We start from the raw sequence: 18,671 nt of genomic DNA, 5'->3' as shown, positions 1-18,671 counted from the left end.
AGGTAAATTGTATTTAATTTGTCTTCCGGGAAACATGCAAGTATCTTCTGTAGTACTAAATGGAAGAAAAAATATTCACGTGAAATAAGAAAGATTTGGACCTCTTCATCCTGTTCAAAAGTTTTCACACCCCGACTCTTAATGCGTCATGTTTCCTTCTGAAGCATCAGTGAATGTTTTAACCTTTTTTAATAGTTGTGTTTGAGTCTCTCAGTTGTCCTGTGAAAAGATGGATCTCAAAATCATTCAGTCACTGCTAGAAAGGGTTCAAATATGCAAAAGATGGTGGAAAACTGAAGAATCTTTGGGACCTGGAGATTTTTTTTTTTTTTTGAAGAACAGAGCTCAGTTTAACGGCTCAGAACAAACAAGAGACTCATGAACAACCATCACACGACAAAAACAGTTGTAGATCATCAGGTAACCACACACAGTGTTGAGAATCAATGGTTCACAAACTATTGAACTGGGTCATTTTAATAAATTCATCTATTGTTTTTTTTTTTTTTTTGTCTTATGGATTATATGTAAACATCTTTTATGTGAAATATCTTACTCAGGACATTACTAAATAAAAAAATAACATGCATTTTGTATGATTATTTTGTTAAAATTTTGCACATTTTCACAGATTCTGCAAGGGGTTCACATACTTTTTCTTGCAACTGTATGTCAAAAGAATTCTCCTTCTCACTGCCTTTAAAAAGTCATCATTGTACCCTGTGCTTCAAGGTTAGATAAATTCCACTCAGATAGATCAAATATACTCAAATTAAATCAAATGAGACAAAATATTTAAGAATAAATTAAGTTATTTGCATGAGATCTCTTTTTGATGCCAGTAACCCCAAAATATGATGATTAAATTCAGCGGTCAAATGTATGTGATTTAAAAATGTAATAATTGGCATTTATTTTATCATTTTACAGCTTTTTTTTTTTTTTTTTTTCTAGAATTTTCCTGCAGACCTCATATACTCCCTTGGGCTGGTCTTGTTTCTAGTTGAGCCAAATGAATTGCACCAGGCAAATAGCACTTTTTATGAACCGAGTTTTGTGAATAAGGGGCAATAAACCTAATTTACATTAAAATCAAAGCATCTTTGCCCAGAAATTAGTTATTATAATTATGCACTAATAATTAGGTTCATGCATTTTGCACCTGAACTTGATTGCAAGGTGCATAATGAATAAGATGCACATTCTTCCGCTGAAATTCCACACACAAAAGTGTTCTTGAAACCAAGTGACACGCAGTGATTTTTGAGAATCCGGTAACACTTTATTTTACAGTGTCCATTACACATCTTACATGTACTTACTATAGTAATAACATTAAATTATGCATAATTGCAAGCAAGTAACCCATAACCCTAATTATGTAGTAAGTACATGTAGTTAAATAATATTACAGAGTACTTAAATGTATAATTACACTGTAACAAGGACACCTTAAAATGAAGTGTAACTGAGAATCCTGATTTGGACTTACAGATACGTACTTCATTAGACCACGGCCCCACCAATCTGATTACATCTCCATGGTAACACTGAGAGGAAGCAAAAACTGACAGAACATGTTATGCGTTTGTGTGCGAGATGTCACTCAGGTGCTCGGCAATGAGCAGCAATGACACGCTCGGTTCTGTGATGCCAGGAGCAGTGGAACATTGCAGTCGCTCAGAGCAACGTGTCACCGTGGTTACGCTGTTAGGCTGCATGAGTCAGCAACGTCCCTCTCGGTAAACACATTCTATTCAAATTTGACTTAATATGCTGTTTTACCCAAACACTCATTTCCTTCACACAAAGGTTCTTACATCTAAAATAGTCGAAGCTGAAGGCACTCTTATTTATTGCTATTCGTGTGCTTGAATGAATAAAATTCCCCGTAGCTTGTTCAACTAATTTGACATTACATATGTGCACATGTTAAATTCATTCAGCGTTTTTTCATCACTTGTAAATAACGTGGGGCTTGAAATTTGCGTAATGATTTGAACTGACGTGTGAAACTACATCATGTGAAATGTTCAAAATTTTACTTTTTTTACCAGCATTAAAGCTGTATTTTTTTTTTTTAAATGTTAAATATATTTTTTGAAACGATAAGAATAGGATTATTGCACTAATATTCATTAGAGATTTATGGAAAACAGTTCACTTCATTGTTACATCTGCATCATTTTAAAGATGAGTCTCCATTTCTCCATCAAACACATAGACATATTGTGATGTTCCTCTGTAATTTAATTTTTATGGCTTAATGTCAGAAATAAATGTAAATGTAAATAATGATCTGTAGAGGTAAAAATGTACTCGATAAGTGGTTGGAAGTCATGACATTTTTAATAGATGGTTTGATTTAAATTGTGCATGTCAATTTATCTGCAAGTTTCAGACTTACAGTGCGATGTAAACTGAGTAATGCTGAGTAATTGCTTCTTATCTTATGGCCATGGAGACATGGCTGTCAGTCATGGTATAGAGGCAGTGTACTTGTATGGCAGACACTCAGTCCTCAATCATATTGCAGCATGTTATTTCCCTTTACAGTTGCTCGGAGAGGCAACAACAGAATGCTGACAGCACAACTAATTAGAAGGATCATTCAGCGAGAGGCTCACAAAAGAATGATTGTCACTCCCTTGTCCTCTTTCTCACTCCTTTTCCTGCTCATTCTCTTCTTCTCTCTCTGTTCTGTCGTTCTTTCTCTCTGTCTCTGTCACAGGTCTGGCTTTGAACAGTATGTGGAGAGTGGATATCCTCAGTACCCAGACAGCTGTCATGGTGAGTTCCAGACAGTCCGAGCCGACTTGTTCCCAGAGATCATAACTCATTCACACTATTATTACATCCCTACACATTTCTGCTACAACTCCACTCTTGTTCCAGAACTCTAGAACACTTTTGAGAGAATCTCATGGAACATGTCAAAAACATGCCTAGGTCATGTTTCTCTCCAAAAAGGAAAGAGACCATAAGAAATGACATCTTGCAACCTCTTTGAACTGTGCAAGATTTTTGTACATTGTGAAAATATTTTTATGACAACTAAGGATTCGAACTGGCATCTCCTCTAATAATGCTAAGAGACCGCAGTCTCTAGCATCAGTCGCTAGCTTGCCTCTTGAGGTTTACATGCACAGCTCATACTAGCTTGCTTCCGTTACACTCACGCCCCCTAAATCGCACTCCCACCCGGGTCACGGCACCAAACGTAACCAGTTCTACTCGACCCGCTCCCAGCAGTATTCAAACCGGTATCTCTGGCATGGGAGTTGGGCATGCTAACAAGGATGCTAAAGACTGCTGTCTCTAATGTCTGTCGCTAACGCGACTCTTGTGGCCAGGGGAGTGAGGTTTACACGCACAGCTCTTACTAGCTTGCTTCCATTGAATAAGCATTGAACCATTGAATTCTCAGAAATAATATATTATTTAAAATGCTAAAGTATAGTATAATTTAATTGATGCTGATTTTAATTATTAATAATAATAATATAATTTACACTACCATTTAAATGTTTGGGATAAGTATTTGTTTTGGAACAAATTAAAACTTTTACTATGCATTAAATTGATCAAAAGTGATTTAAAGACATTTATAATGTTACAAAAGATTTATATTTCAAATTAACTGTTCTTTTAATCGTTTGCTAAAACTGTTCATCAAAGAATCCTATATGATGTTTACACAAAAATATTAAGCAGCACAAACATTTTCAACTGTGAAATAATGTTACATTTTCTTCAGCACCAAATAAATGGTAAGCATAAGAGACTTCTTTCAAAAACATTAAAAAACATTTGAATTATATAATGCAATGTATTGTAATATAATATAATTTACATTACAATAATGAGAACTTGGGGATGAAATGTGCCTTTTTGTCATGAAATTTATGTCACGCTGAAAAAAAATTACACTTCATTTATTCATTTATTTATTTTGCTTTATTTAAAGGTTTTTTTTTTTTTTTTAAAGGGATGATGTACAATCTTAAATGTTACAATTTTATGCATAATACAAGAGTTAGCCCATGGCTAAGTTTGATCTGTAGTTCTGTATATATTAGATTCATGTATCATGCGTTCTTGTGCTGTAATTGCAAAAACCTTAACCGTAATAAGAGTACTGTAGTGTCCGCCCATGAATGGCTTATTGCATTTATGCATCAAAATGGAGGAAGATGCAATATGTTACTGAAAGTCAACACTGTTCAGTAAATAAATAATATTAATATTCAAGAAATAATTGTATTTCTTAATGGTAAAAATCACAATAATCTTCTGCCAAGTATTATAGTTCATTAGACTGAATGTAGGCCTACTTGATCTTATTCTTCTTTTATTCTTTCTGTAGATGTGTTGGCCACAACTCGCAAGCAGAACCCTGCGGTGGACTCTGCATACGGTCAGTGCACTAATTCAGTCTCACAAGCTTTAAATTTAGACATTCACATTGCTTTAGTAAATGATTACCCTTTGTCCAGCCATATTCACAGTCATGTTCATATCCATTGACCATTTTAAATCAGAAATTATATGGCCAGCCATTATATTCAGTAAAGTTGGGCCTTGCATTCAACAATAGGCACAGATTGCTATTATTTTTTCTACAATGTGTAAGTAGTGTCTTGGTGTGAATATTACATCATGTCTTTTTTATATCCGACAGTTTGCCTTTCACGCACACATGCATAAATCTTCAATCTGTCCCATTCTGACCTCTGAGCAGCTCTTACAACAGCTCTCAGAGAGGCGTTAGTTTCCCAGATCAATAGAGTCCGTTACACAAATGACCCGCAGTGAGGCTGCAGGCTGCAGATCTGGATGGCAGACAAAAATGTCCTGCAGGGCTGTGGGCCGTATTAGAGAGCTCCGAGCAAGAGCTTTGGAGGAACAACTGAAAATCACGATCTGACAAATTAATTTTCTCACTGAGTGGATGTGTGACGGTGTGTGTGTGTGTGTGTGTGTGTGTGTGTGTGTGTGTGTGTGTGTGTGTGTGTGTGTGTGTGTGTGTGTGTGTGTGTGTGTGTGTGTGTGTGTGTGTGTGTGTGTGTGTGTGTGTGTGTGTGTGTGTGTGTGGGTGTGTGTGTAGGTGTAGGTGTGTAGGTGTAGGTGTGTAGGTGTGTGTGTGTGTGTGTGTGTGTGTGTGTGTGTGTGTGTGTGTGTGTGTGTGTGTGTGAGAGAGAGAAATGTGTGTATGTTGTGATAGACGGTGCATGTATGAGAGATATTGAGAGAGAGAGAGCATATGTGTGTGTGTTTTGGAAGGAGAGGGGGGAAGTGTGTGTGTGTGTGTGTGTTGAAGAGAGAAATAGAAATGTGCAGTATTATATTTCAGACAGTCATGAGCTAATACTAGCTGACAGCTGGCCTGTGTGTGTGAAAGTGTGTGTTAACATCCCTGGGTGGTGGTGTCTGATTTTGCTTCTAAAGCGTGCCAGTGGATGCAGTGTGATCCGGGTCAGAGCATACAGCTATTGTACCACACACAATACACTCTGCCTCTCTCACACAAACACACACATCACAGCTCCCCATCCTTTGTGGATCATGGAGAAATATCCAGTATATTTCTCAAAATCCTTGTATTACCATCTGGATTAGTCACATGAGGTTATTAATACAGATGAGTTTTAGTAAAAATGATCTTTCCAAGTCACCTGCTTTGTTCTTTTCTAATCTCCAGCTTATGAATCAGTGCCACTGTTTTTTGAGCTGATTATAGTACTAATATATTTCTAAAATGGCCTCCAATCTGTCCATCAGCCAATTAGAGAGAGGTAAATAACTCCCTGGTGACTACCTACAAATGTTTTTCTGTTTGTTATTAATAATATTAAAGGCGCAATATGTAAATTTCCCTACTAGAGGTCGCTTATTCAAAACAAAGGTGTAGCTTGATGACGCCTTGATTTCGTGGAATCATGGGAGGTGTTGTCTTCACGTCTACAGCTGGTGGAAAAGAATACGTCCGGACTCGACAAAAATCATATTCATGGATGAGCTAATGTATTAAAGATTTATTAACATTACTGTAATATGAATCAGGGTGTAGCTAAAAGAGCAGAACGAGGCCGCTGAAGCGATCGCGAATGAGAGACGAGCGCGATGCACGGCTTGAGAGCAGTGGAGCTTTTATTATGCCATAGTCGACTGCTTCTGTTTCTTCCTGTCATGCGTATTTGGGGTAAAGTAGCACTGTTTTATCATATTAGATACTTTTTGTGTTGAAATTTGTTATAATGCTACTTTGCATTCTCTCTGCAGCTAATGTGAGACAGTTGTTGCACACTGCAGTAAGCTAGATCGATATTAGGCATGGTAAAACATGGTACTCGCAGTAAATCAAGAAAACGAGGTTTAAACAATAAGACTTATTGTGTTGAGCTATATAACAATAATTTGCTTTCTGCCGATTAATTTACCCAAACATTTTCTCACCTGTCTAATAAAACACATAATATGTTAAAGAGTCTTTGGTGTTTCCATGGTTTCTACAAAATAAAACTGGAAATCAAGGGTAACGTGGTTATGATGTCATTAATAGGCAACGGTTAAAATTGATTATTTCTCTGGATTATTTCTCTGGAGTTGTGTATTCTTGGAAACATTTGGGATAATGTGTATACACAAGTCAACAAAATATATAAAATGTGACCTGATCCAGCAAAATGAGTCACAGTGACCCAAATTTCAAAATTGAGATTTTGGTATCAATGGAAAGATGAGACAATACGCTTTTAAATGATATCCTAGTCAAAGTCATACCTTGAATGGTTTTAAAGATATACCCATTTTAATTATGGTCGTCTGCCCTCTTTTTCCAATTGAAAACCTGAGAAAATCGCTTTTAAAGTTTTTTGCCCGTTTTTTTGTTGATATCTTTCAAAATCCATTGCATTTAAAGGGATAAACTATTTATTTTACAGCTTAATTTGACCAAAGACATTTTTATATATATATATATATATATATATATATAAATGCTATTAAACCAGGCTGAAGCTCAAATTATTTTAAAGTATTTATTTGAATTAACCCTTTAAGACCTCAAGGCTTTTTTAGAGTTATTTTATTTTTATTTTTTTCCTGAGCGACACACACAAAAGTAAAGACTCATAACTCCAAAACTCTAGCAAGGAGTCAAATGGTAGGTATCATTTGATACAAAACATTTTAAATTTGAAGAAAATATAAATTATATTACATTTGGACATTTTCTTGCCGAGAAACAGCTGATAAAAGACAAAAAATATATATAATTTTTTGAAAATAATTTTTCTTTTTTTATTTGACATGGAATAACTCAGGAACACAATAAGATCGCTAAAAAATTATTTTTTGGTGATGCTCTCCTATATGTGACCTGCATCTGGTTCAAATTTCGTGGTGATATTATAAAGAATAGTTTGAAAAATTGTTGTTCATTTTTTCCGCAGCCAGGTGGCGCCAACGGGCAGTAAACTCCGGTTTAGAAGAGCTTCTCAGCACTCGTTAGGAGTTTTTCAAAATGGTTAGATGCATTAAAAAGATGAGATTCTAAGCTTTAAAATGATATCTATTTTGTGTTATTCCACGTTGGAAAACGAACATGGATGGGTCCGGGATCATTGGATACACACTGCATCCTGGAGAGATGAGAGACATGTTTTTAGCCAAGTATGTTAAATCATTCCGTGAGTAATATCTTGTGATCAACGCAATATATTATATTGATTTTGGATTCATTTTAATCTTGAGAATCTGCTTTAAATATTGATGTGCGATTTTTATGATCTGTGCATTTTTCATGAAGTTATGAGCACGTGAAACACATACTTGTATTCAGTTAGCTGCTGTGCTATTTTTGTTGTAAACCCATATTACTCAGACTCAGAGGGTGAAAACAACACAACAGAAGCATGTTGGAGGCTTGATATGAAAGCTTAAAGTCTTTGGTTTTGTATGCAAAAAGAATTTTTGTGCTACCTATATGGATTCAATTTTTATTGGCTTTTAAAGAGAGACACGCAAATGGGAGTTTTATTTTATAAGGCGCGCTAGTCTGACAGACATGGAACCGATCGCGTGCCTGTCAGTCGAAACAGGGCTTCCCATTGTTAAAAATCAGCGTTTAGGTCAGTGTGTTTACATTTCTAAGCTGTTTGATTGGTTATATACAACGTGTTACACCATTTGTAGAGCAGAGATAATGACGTTTCAGGGGATACCGGGAAATGCTCATAAGTGACGAGAGGAGTTGAGAAGTTCATTTCCAGCGAATTTAGTAAAACCATGTCAAATTTAATTGCCATTTAAATAACTTTACTCGATTATCTGGACTACGAAACTTTGGGAGATTATTTTTGAAAGTTTGTTCTTTGAAATTATCTTAAAAAAAAAAAATCGATTTTTTTTTATTGTTTTTCCACATTATCGGCCCATATCTTAAAATAGAACGTTGCGACTTCCGACTCATTTCGCCAGATCGGGTCACAAATTATTCTATAGTTTTTGGATATTTTAATCATATAATCTTACATATTGTGCCTTTAACAATAATAATAAGTTTTATTTATACAGTGCCTTTCAATAGCTCAAGGACACTTTACAATAAGAAAAAGATAACTGCAATAGGGAAGACAATAATAACAGAAAATAGAACACACGAAAGAGAAGAATATTACAAAACAGTAGATTAAAGCAAAGATAATACAAAGACAATAACAGTGGCATTACAAAGAGGTAGCACACAGCAACATAGATTCATGCATACAATACAGAACACTACTTAAGAAAACAAATGGGCTTTGAGTTGCGATTTGAAATCAGAAACATTATTAATGCAACAGTGACTGAGGGAGAGAATTCTAGAGTTTGGGTGCGAAAGCTCTAAATGCTCTGCCCTCCGTAGAAATAGAGGCGATATCTAGGGAAAAAGAGAAGGCCAGATTCAGAAGACCAAAACGATCGAGTCGGGATGTAGGGGAGGAGCAGTATTTTGTACTTGATAAGGAAGGAAGGAAGGATTACGAGAAGGAAGGAAGGAAGGAGAGATTACGAGAAGGAAGGAAGGAAGGAGAGATTACGGAAAGGAAGGAAGGAAGGATTACAAGAAGGAAGGAAGGAAGGAAGGAAGGAGAGATTACAAGAAGGAAGGAAGGAAGGAGAGATTACAAGAAGGAAGGAAGGAAGGAGAGATTACAGGAAGGAAGGAAGGAAGGAAGTGGATTACAAGAAGGAAGGAAGGAAGGAGAGATTACAGGAAGGAAGGAGAGATTACGAGAAGGAAGGAAGGAGAGATTACAAGAAGGAAGGAAGGAAGGAAAGAAGGAGAGATTACGAGAACACATGATGTAAGGAAGGAAGGATGGAGAGATTATGAGAACACATGATGTAAGGAAGGAGGGAGGGAAGGAAGGAAGGAAGGAAGGAAGGAAGGAAGGAAGGAAGGAAGGAAGGAAGGAAGGAAGGAAGGAAGGAAGGAAGGAAGGAAGGAAGGAGAGATTACGAGAACACATGAAGGAAGGAAGGAAGGAAGGAAGGAAGGAAGGAAGGAGAGATTACGAGAACATATGAAGGAAGGAGAGATTACAAACCAAATGAAGGAAGGAAGGATGGAAGGAGAGATTACGAGAACACAGGAAGGAAGGAAGGAAGGAAGGAAGGAAGGAAGGAAGGAAGGAAGGAGAGATTATGAGAACACATGAAGGAAGGAGAGATTACGAGAACAAATGAAGGAAGGAAGGATGGAAGGAGAGATTACGAGAACACATGAAGGAGAGAAAGGAAGGAGAGATTACAAAAACAAATGAAGGAGAGATTAAGAAAAAGAATGGAAGGAACGTTTAAAAGAAAGGAGACATGAAGAGAAGGAAGAAAGGACAGAGCAAGTTTAAAGAATGGATAAATGAAGGATGTGAGAGATTAAAGAAGAAATGAGGACGAAGTGAGAAATGAGGAGGAAATGAGGTTTGAGAAAGATCATGGAAAAAAGAAAGAGAGATGGAGGATGGCATCATGGCATTGTGCTGTACTGTCTTGGATGTGTGGGACTCTGGATGGCGTGTCCCTGTGCTCCTCTCTATCTGTGTGGTGTGAAAGAGCACACAGTGGGTGCACACATTCAATGAGCATTCCCACTGCTTCATTCAGCCACCAGAGCTCCTCTTCCAGCCACTGGAAATGACATGGCAGTGCAGCTTCTCACCTCACGCTGAGACAAAGCCTCCCACGACACCTTGGCATGGTAATTAGAGCTCTACCTGCATTCAAGAGGAGTTATTACATCCTCAGAACTCTCGCCGTCTTCCCACTGTGTGATAAAGCCATCCTATTGTGAAAGGTGGACGAAAATTCCCACAATGCACCACTGTTTTCCGACAGCTCTTTTCTTCCGGCACCCTTTAAATAGAATGGAAACGGAATGATAATAAAAGCATCCCGTGTGCCAGCCCCGAGCTCCCCTGATGAGCGGCCACTGTGTGGCACAGATGGCAAGATGACAGGCTTTATTTAGAGGTGGGCAGGCAGAGGATGGGCTCCGCGCTTGGCCCTGGTCAACTGGCTGCTGCTGATGAGTACTGTGTGCCGCTACATTAAGCATTAGTCCGGTGATGGAGCTCCTCACAGCAGCCTGAGCACAAGGACAACGAGTCTTTCAGAAAGAGAACTCCGCAAGGTCGCCAAGGAACGAGGAGAGCTAAATCTCTGAATCAGACTTATGAGGATATTCTCAAAGTATGTGGTCCGCAAGTATGTTTAGGATCAGCATTGTGGAGGATGGACGGAGAAGGGAGGGGAAACTGTTCAAAAAGAGGCTTCTGTGAGACTAGCTCAGTTCAAATGCCTCCAAGTTTCGATTCTGCCAGCTCTGGGGTTGGAAATTCATGTGGTATCACACAAAAACAAAGAAAATGTAATATTGATTTTGCTGCAAGACGATGTGTTTTGTTTTTTCATGTTTTACGTGATTTGTACTGTGATTTCTATAGCACCCTTTATAATCTATTCACCTTTATATCTTCTGAAATCTTTTTACTAAGCTATTTAAAGGAATGGTTCACCCAAAAATGACAATTCGATCATCATTTACTCATCCTCACGTCATTACAAATCTGTATAGTGTTCTTTCTTCAGTGGAAGGCTAAAGAAGATTTTTTTTGTTTTTTTGTTTTTTTTTGTTATTTTCCGTGTTAATGTAGCTCCATTTTATATACTAAGAATATTTTGAATTAGCTTTTATTTTTAGATTTTTTGTTTTCATTTTAGTTTTAGTTTACGTTTGAGTAATCTTATATTTTGCTTTTGTTATTTTTATTAGTTTTTAATATTTATTTTTATTTTTAATTTATTTTTAGTAATTTTGGCACTTCAATTTAAACTTATTTTAGTTCAGATAATTGTCAAGGCAACATTTCTAATTTTCATTTAGTCTGAGGGTTTGTTTTTTTTTTACATTTGAAAAAAATTCTAGTTTTAGTTTCATTATATGGACCAAAAAAAAAAAAAAATCTCCTTTAAACCCTAAAATGAAAATTCTGTCATAATTCTGTCATGTCACTCTCATGTTGTTCCAATCCTGTACGATGTTATTTCTTCTATGGAAAGTGAAAGAACGTATTTTGAAGAAAGTTTCAGCTGTTGTTGTCCACAATGGAGGTCAAAACAACCACATTGGACCCCCATTCATTGCATGGACAAAAAACACTGAGACACATTAAATTATGATTATAAACAACATTGTACAGGCTGTGAATGACATCAGGCTGAGTAACTGATGACTGTTTTTTTGGGTGAACAATCTCTGATACTGTACAAAATGGAAATATGCTGATCTAATATATTTAAATGGATGTTTTCCTGATTTAAAATGCATATTATGGATATTTCTGATAAGTAACTTTGCCTTCCAATACAACCACAGGAAAGACCTCACCCACAAGCGCCAGCACAACCAATCAGGGGCCAGCTCTGCCTAAAGTCAAGGGTGTCTCTGAGACAGGTACCTACCCCGAGGAGGGGAGGCGGGGAGGGCAGGGTTCTCCTGACTTGGAGCCAGGCAGTGTGGAGATGGAGGGTAAGGGGGTGGGGAGAGGCCCTTGGCCCATTGTCTGTCTTCTAGCTTCCCTTTATCCCAAGTTTAAACTTTTCTAGCGCTGTATTGGATTCCGCTGCATGACCCCACAGCTGCGCACAACACAAAATATACTCGCAAAGAAACAAAGTAAAAGAACCACAAAGAATCAAAGCAAAGTGCACACTCACACATATACCGACTTTGAGATACAAACAAATTCTCTTTCTTAAAAAAAACCTTTGAGTCAAGCAATCTGCTAGTCTGTGCTCATCGCATTCGACTTTCCCTGTTGTTCCATCTAGACAAACAAAAGGAATGAATCATCTGCAGTCGTCTTTGTTGTTTTAATACATTTAAGTCTGCCCTACATCTCCAAAGGTACTTTGTCTGGTTTCCACTCATGTGTCCCTGGCTGAAGTTTGCGAGAATGCAGCAAAATGATCATAAATCCTGTTCCTGCCGTTATGATCATCCACTCAGCCTGTAATGAGAAGCACCAGCAGTCCATAAATAAGCAGCAACTACAGACCCGCGGGCAGACGCCACCTGATAGAAATTTTCAGCGTGCAATCTATTTAGCCGCTCGGTCAAGAGCAGTCGCATGCTTGTGCAATCAAACGACCTGTAGACAGGAGAGGTGCGGTGGTTTATACACAATTCGCCTTATATCTCCCTCTCTTAACCTCCCAACTCATCCCTCGACTTCTGTATCCTTGTTGATGGCGGGGGGGTAATGTGTTGAAACACACAGAACCTTAGAGAGCTGATGGTTTTTCACACCCGGCCTCGATGTGACATTTAGTCATACTGATTAATTTAAAATTATACAACCGTTACTTCCAGTCTAAGCAACAGTTCCTTGTCTGTTTTCAGCATTTCAAACCAGAGTATGTGAGAGGTGCAGAGTGGAGTGCAGATAATTTCATATTCATTAATTTAGTAATGCAATCTAATTTTAGTCTACAAAAATATTAGTTTGATGAGAAAAAATATTCTAAATATTCAACAAATATTCAAACATTCTGTATATTAATTTAGATGTTTTTGTTTTGTTTTGTGCAATGCAAGATGTAATATTACATTTATGTCATGTATTTGGGTCAATGACGTGACGGGTAATTTTTTTTGTCCAAAGGCCTTAATAATAATAATAATAATAAACAAAGATAGGACATCCGAAGTATGTAAGGTAGTACAACTTGATCTCTTTTATTGAATCCAAAAGGTTTTAATTATATTTTCCTACCTATAAAGGTATTTTAAAGATTTTGAAGTGTCAAAAGGTCATTCGGTTTAACCGTTCGAAGGCCAATACAGCCATTTCATTTGTGATTAAAACATCTTAAAATGTAATAAATGTATATATTTTTTATTCTGGCATAATCTTATAACATCATAAATCAACATTGTTGCAGTTTTTGCTTTGTTATGAGAAAGAATGTCTGGAAAAATTAATTTCATTGATGTTATTTGGAGTAGCCAATAAAAAGGGACCATTTTGGATCAAGTAATGTTTTCAATATCATGTGAAAGAATGTGACATCATTCAATGACACCTGCAAAGGACCACATGGTCATGAAGCAAAGTGCGTTCACGCTGCCTTGTAATTCCTGTAGTTACGAGATTATAGCTTGTAAAAAGCGTTCACGTCCTCGTAGAGCTCGAAATTACAGCTTGTAAGCTGGGAGTTTTCTGAAAGCTCCACATGTACCACATGGCCGCTGTAGATTCATTTAGGCGTTGATAGTGGTGCCATGGAAACGCATAATTCCCAGTCCAAGGACCAAAAGGACGTGAACAGCTCCAAATATAACGTCATGTGTTGTTATCTTAAGATTCCGGTAAATACGAGGTGCAACCTCGGTACAACCGCTATAAAACATGGAAAATGTTATAATATTTTAAAAACTTGTACAAAATATAAAATGTTTAATTTGTCCTTTTGCTTGCTAGCTAGCTAGATATCAGCCTGTTTTAACCAAAAGTGTCATTCGGTAAAACTGAAATTGCACCGAAATGACTTTTTTGGTAACAAATTTTGTCCATCTTGTAAAAAATGACAAAAGCTGTGTTAATTGATTATAAAAACCACATAATCTCATTGTTAACACTTAATAAAACTTGAAATTGAATTATATCTCCATTATGTTTATTTACACTTTTAAAAACCTTATTCGTCAATGACCCATATACTGATTAAACTCATTAATAGGATGCATTTGGGTGACTTACCTAATTCCTCTAGAAAAGTGCTTCAGTTTACCAGTGTTGATTCACTGTTCAAATTTGGCTCAAGTGGGTTCAGCCCCTGGCATTATTGACTTTGATTGGATCATTTGAAACAATCATATTCAATCTTAGATTTTTCTTCTTCGTTAACATTGTTAGCATGCTCAGGTCAGTTATTTGAGCTTAGTTAAAATGTCATTTGTTAATGATTCAATCTTTGCCTTTATTCAGTCTGCGTCATTAGGGTTTATTTTAGCAAGCAGGGTCAGAGTCAAGCGATCCATTCCATTCCTACGAACTTAGGTAGTGTTGTCTTAAGCATGCATGGTTGAATCTCTCTCTCTCTCCCACTATATATATAAAAAGAAAGCGATAATGATGTCTGCCAAAACTAAATCTCTATTTGTTCTGAGGTGGCTGCTGCCTAGTCCACGCTGCTCGTTAATGTTATTTTAAACACACCTTCTCACAGGTCATTCACACACTCGAATAAGTGCTATGATGGCAGGAACTCTGGCCCCTAGATAATTTGCGTGAGTGTTAGAGGACGGACTGCCATGAGGGGGTGGGCGGATTCTGAAACTCATTAAAACACAGTCGAAGATGAACTGACAATGAACTCCGGCTGAACTCCGGGCTGAAGACGCATTCGGTCCTGCAGAGATGCTATTAATACCACAGCAGGAAGAGAAACCGAGAGAGTCTGAGGTTTAGGGAGTCAGCGAGGGATGGAAACATGTTGAAATTGGGTGGAAGACATTGAGGCATTCACATCGAGGAAGTGGAAAGATAATGGAAAAAATCTGCTGGTTTTCAGTCCAATCACACACCCAAACAAGACTCCAATAAAAAAAAATAAAAAATTCACTCAGTAAAGGCAAGCGTGGTAACGGTTTTAATCGACTTTATAGGAGCTCTGCTCCCGAAAAGAGCAAAGTGACGTCCTTCTCATTAAATCGTTTCACTTGTAAATGTCACAGTCAGTCTGCTGCCCATGTAGCCAGAGCCAGGTAATAATGTTCTTCACCAAAGGTCACAAAAAATGGATCCTGTTTTCCCCAAAATTTCTCCTTCTATCAACCAAACACATGCCCTCACACATGCAGACTCGACACACACAGGCTATTAAGTTATACTAGTTATTTCTAAAGAACTGTGGGCTCATACGGTGCTCGAATCCATATAATGCGCTTCCTAAAACCCTCTGCCCCCCTCTCCTTTTCCTTGCCCCCCTCCCTCTCATCCTCCGGCCCTTCTGACTGGAGAGATGTAGTGTTCTGTTAACCTGCCTGTTTTTTCAGACTAATGCTTCACCTTCTTATGTTATAAAGCCTTCCTTATTTTCCCCCCTCTGGGTTTAGTTTAGAGTCTCGTAAAGCCTGAGCGCTGTAGTCTGACTTTAAGATTATTGCCTTCAGCTTTTTTTAGTTCTTCTAGAACTCTGTCGCCCTTTTTTATCTCAAATAGTTCATAATTTTCTTCTAAGGATTAGAGATACTTGAACTAGACATGCAACTCAGGCTTCAGAGTGAGACTGTATAGAGTTCGATTGCTTCCCGCATGCTTGTTTTGTTGGCTTCTCTAAGGTTGTAAGATCTCGAGCTGGACCAGCTGCTCGCTTCCCTTGAGTTTTCGCATTTATTTTCCTATCTGCTTGTGTGGTGTGTCAACAAGTATGTTTGAAACCTCTGCATGAATCTAACGTCATCTACGTTTGAAAGCGCATCTTCCGTTTGCTTAAGCAAAGTCGCTCTCTAGTGAGAAATCTGCTTTTTTGGCTTTGAATGCATGATGCATCGAATTATGCATGATGTTTTGAAATGTGATATTCTATAAAATGTGTTGACTTCTGTGGATTCTAAAGGTCTTTTCACATGATTCGCATCAAACTTATCTAATGCATTGAAGTTTACACCATTACCCCCGACACTGACTTGCAATGCGATGCTCAAACTTGTTCGCTGCTGACCTTTTAAAGCACAGCCTGTGATTACTTGACAATTTGCATGAGGTATCATTACATAGACAGTATTGTCATAGAAATGAGTTATACAGCAACCTCAAAAATCATATTTTATGTTTTGTTATTAATATTTAAATTTCTTAATATAATATACAGTATGTATTTAAAATATATAAAATGTATATGATATAAAATGCCTTTTTATTTTTATTTTTTCAGTTTTGTTCTATTAATCAAACAATTGCTGGGACTTTTTTCTAAGATCGAATGCATGTTAACTTGTTCGTTTGCTATCATATATTACCATATAATGTTTTTTTATTACCTAGAAACCTCTTAAACCGCTCCAAGACTATATTAATATAATTTTCTCTTGGAGGTAAAGGTGGCGCTTGCGCTTCTGTTGAGATCAAGCCCTGATGCGAGTTATGTGAAAAGGACTTCACAGATTTTTAATTGTATTGATATATGAGATATATTTTAAGAAGGATGTTAAACATGTTAAATACTATTTCCATGTCAATTCCTGTCAAATTATGAACAAAATGACTTCATAAAAGCTTCTGCAGACTCTATCAAATACTGCATTTAGGGAACAAGAGCGCTGAGCTGAAAATGCAAATCCATTTAGGCTGAATATTTTTCCCATTTTCTCATTTCCTGCGTTCACGGGTTCAGATGCGCTCAATTATTTACTTTTGTTTGCTGTTCTCTGTGTACCTGCTCATATTGTCAATTATATTCCATCATGGGATGAAGTAATACTCATCCGTGTTTAATTTTCCAGCAGATTTTGCACTTCTTTGTGGAGATCAGAAGATGTCAGTCACCTTTTGACTGAATTAATTTGCTTTCATTTCCTGGTATTTGCTTGGGTCGAGCTAGATAGAAAAAGGCTAGATTTCAACTTCTCATGGCCTTTTTTAAATCAGTCTGAAAAGTCCTACAGACAATGCAACAGGAGTGAATTTGCAAAAGCCTCTCTCCTGAGAGCCTACAGACATTCAGTTCTGTTTCTGAAGGCTGATCAGCTACTTCATGATATACAAATTCAATTTGAAGCTTTTTAAAATTTAAGATGTTAAATCCCCTGCCCTGAGCTGCACAACTCTTACTACTACTAAAGAACCTTTTGATTCAAAAAAATCAATACCAGTTGCTTGAGCAAAGCCTTAAAAACACGTCTGCCTAATTATAAGAACTACATTGCTCCCAGATGCAGGATCTTGGTATATCCTGCCTATTCCACTTGCAGCCAGAGAAATTTTTTTTATGATATAGGTGTAATTTGCAGTGGGATGGGTGGGACATGTCCCCATCACATTTTTGTCGATATTGTCCTCACCACTTTTTTTAAAACATCTTGTGGCACAGATGTACTTAGTACAAAAGAAACCTCTATTTGATTAGCAGTTTCTTCATTTGTGTTAAATAAGAGGCGATTTGGCGCTAGAATGTGTTGTTTTTGAAATCATGCTGAGTGTTCGTTGCCGCTGTTATCAGTGGCGGAAGACAACATTGCTCTCTTGGCTCTTATGCACACAAACAAGCTCTTCAGTCTATCGCTTAAGGCTGTTGCGGAGGTTCTTTATTCAGTCTGGTGAAATCACAAAACAAAATGCACACAAATGTGTCTCTGCTCTTGATATACAATCACTGATGGGGAAAAAAATAAAAAGTATTCAAGGGTGGATTAGATCCCAGAAACATACACTCTAAAAACAACCCAAGTTGGGTTGAAAATGGACAAACCCAGTGATTGGGTTGTTTTAACCCAGTGGTTGGGTTAAATGTTTGCCCAACCTGCTGGGTAGTTTTATTTAAACCAACTATTATTTAAAAATTGGTATATGGCTAGCTTAAAATGAACCCAAAATAGTTGGGAAATTAAAAACCATATGCAATTAGAGACAACAATAATAGACAAAAGGTGAATGTTTATTGATAAGTTTTAATATTTTATTAATATAAATTTAATAGTTTAATAGTTTATTAATATAAATGTATTAATAAGCAATTTAATAAATGTTTATTGTTTAATAATTATTCATTGAACATGAATAAATGTTCATTTCCAACATACTTTGGGTTTATTTTAATTAAGCAATACAGTAATTTTTAAACAATAGTTGAGTTAAATAAAACTACCCAGCAGGTTGGGCAAACATTTAACCCTACCGCTGGGTTAAAACAACCCAATCCCTGGGTTTGTCCATTTTCAACCCAACTTGGGTTGTTTTTAACCCAGCATTTTTTAGAGTGTAGCATGCTTGATTTCTACCACCTGTCCATTAGGACATACAAATGTTTATTCACTAATGTAAATACTCTAAATAACTAACAATATATTGTATTATAGAAGATGTAAGGATGAAACTTGTCACATTAAACATGAGTTCTGCATA

At 36.9% G+C, this 18,671-nt stretch overlaps 1 protein-coding gene across 5 annotated transcripts in view; it reads left to right on the top strand.

Moving 5' to 3' along the window:
• The window catches only part of sema6cb (semaphorin 6Cb), a 162,329-nt gene that overhangs the window by 129,853 nt on the left and 13,805 nt on the right, over positions 1-18,671 (top strand). For 3 of the 5 annotated variants that reach the window (XM_067407138.1, XM_067407113.1, XM_067407104.1), the window contains 3 exons: positions 2,732-2,790; positions 4,367-4,417; positions 11,921-12,073. In XM_067407138.1, coding sequence (XP_067263239.1) covers positions 2,732-2,790; positions 4,367-4,417; positions 11,921-12,073 — 263 coding nt within the window. The remainder of the gene's footprint in view (positions 1-2,731; positions 2,791-4,366; positions 4,418-11,920; positions 12,074-18,671) is intronic. The other 2 variants (XM_067407122.1, XM_067407131.1) reach the window with 2 other exon arrangements.

This window comes from Chanodichthys erythropterus, chromosome 2 (genome assembly GCF_024489055.1).
Source record: "Chanodichthys erythropterus isolate Z2021 chromosome 2, ASM2448905v1, whole genome shotgun sequence".
NCBI lineage: Eukaryota > Metazoa > Chordata > Actinopteri > Cypriniformes > Xenocyprididae > Chanodichthys > Chanodichthys erythropterus.
Note: the sequence above shows the minus strand (reverse complement) of the source record. Positions and strands in the feature narration are given on the sequence as shown.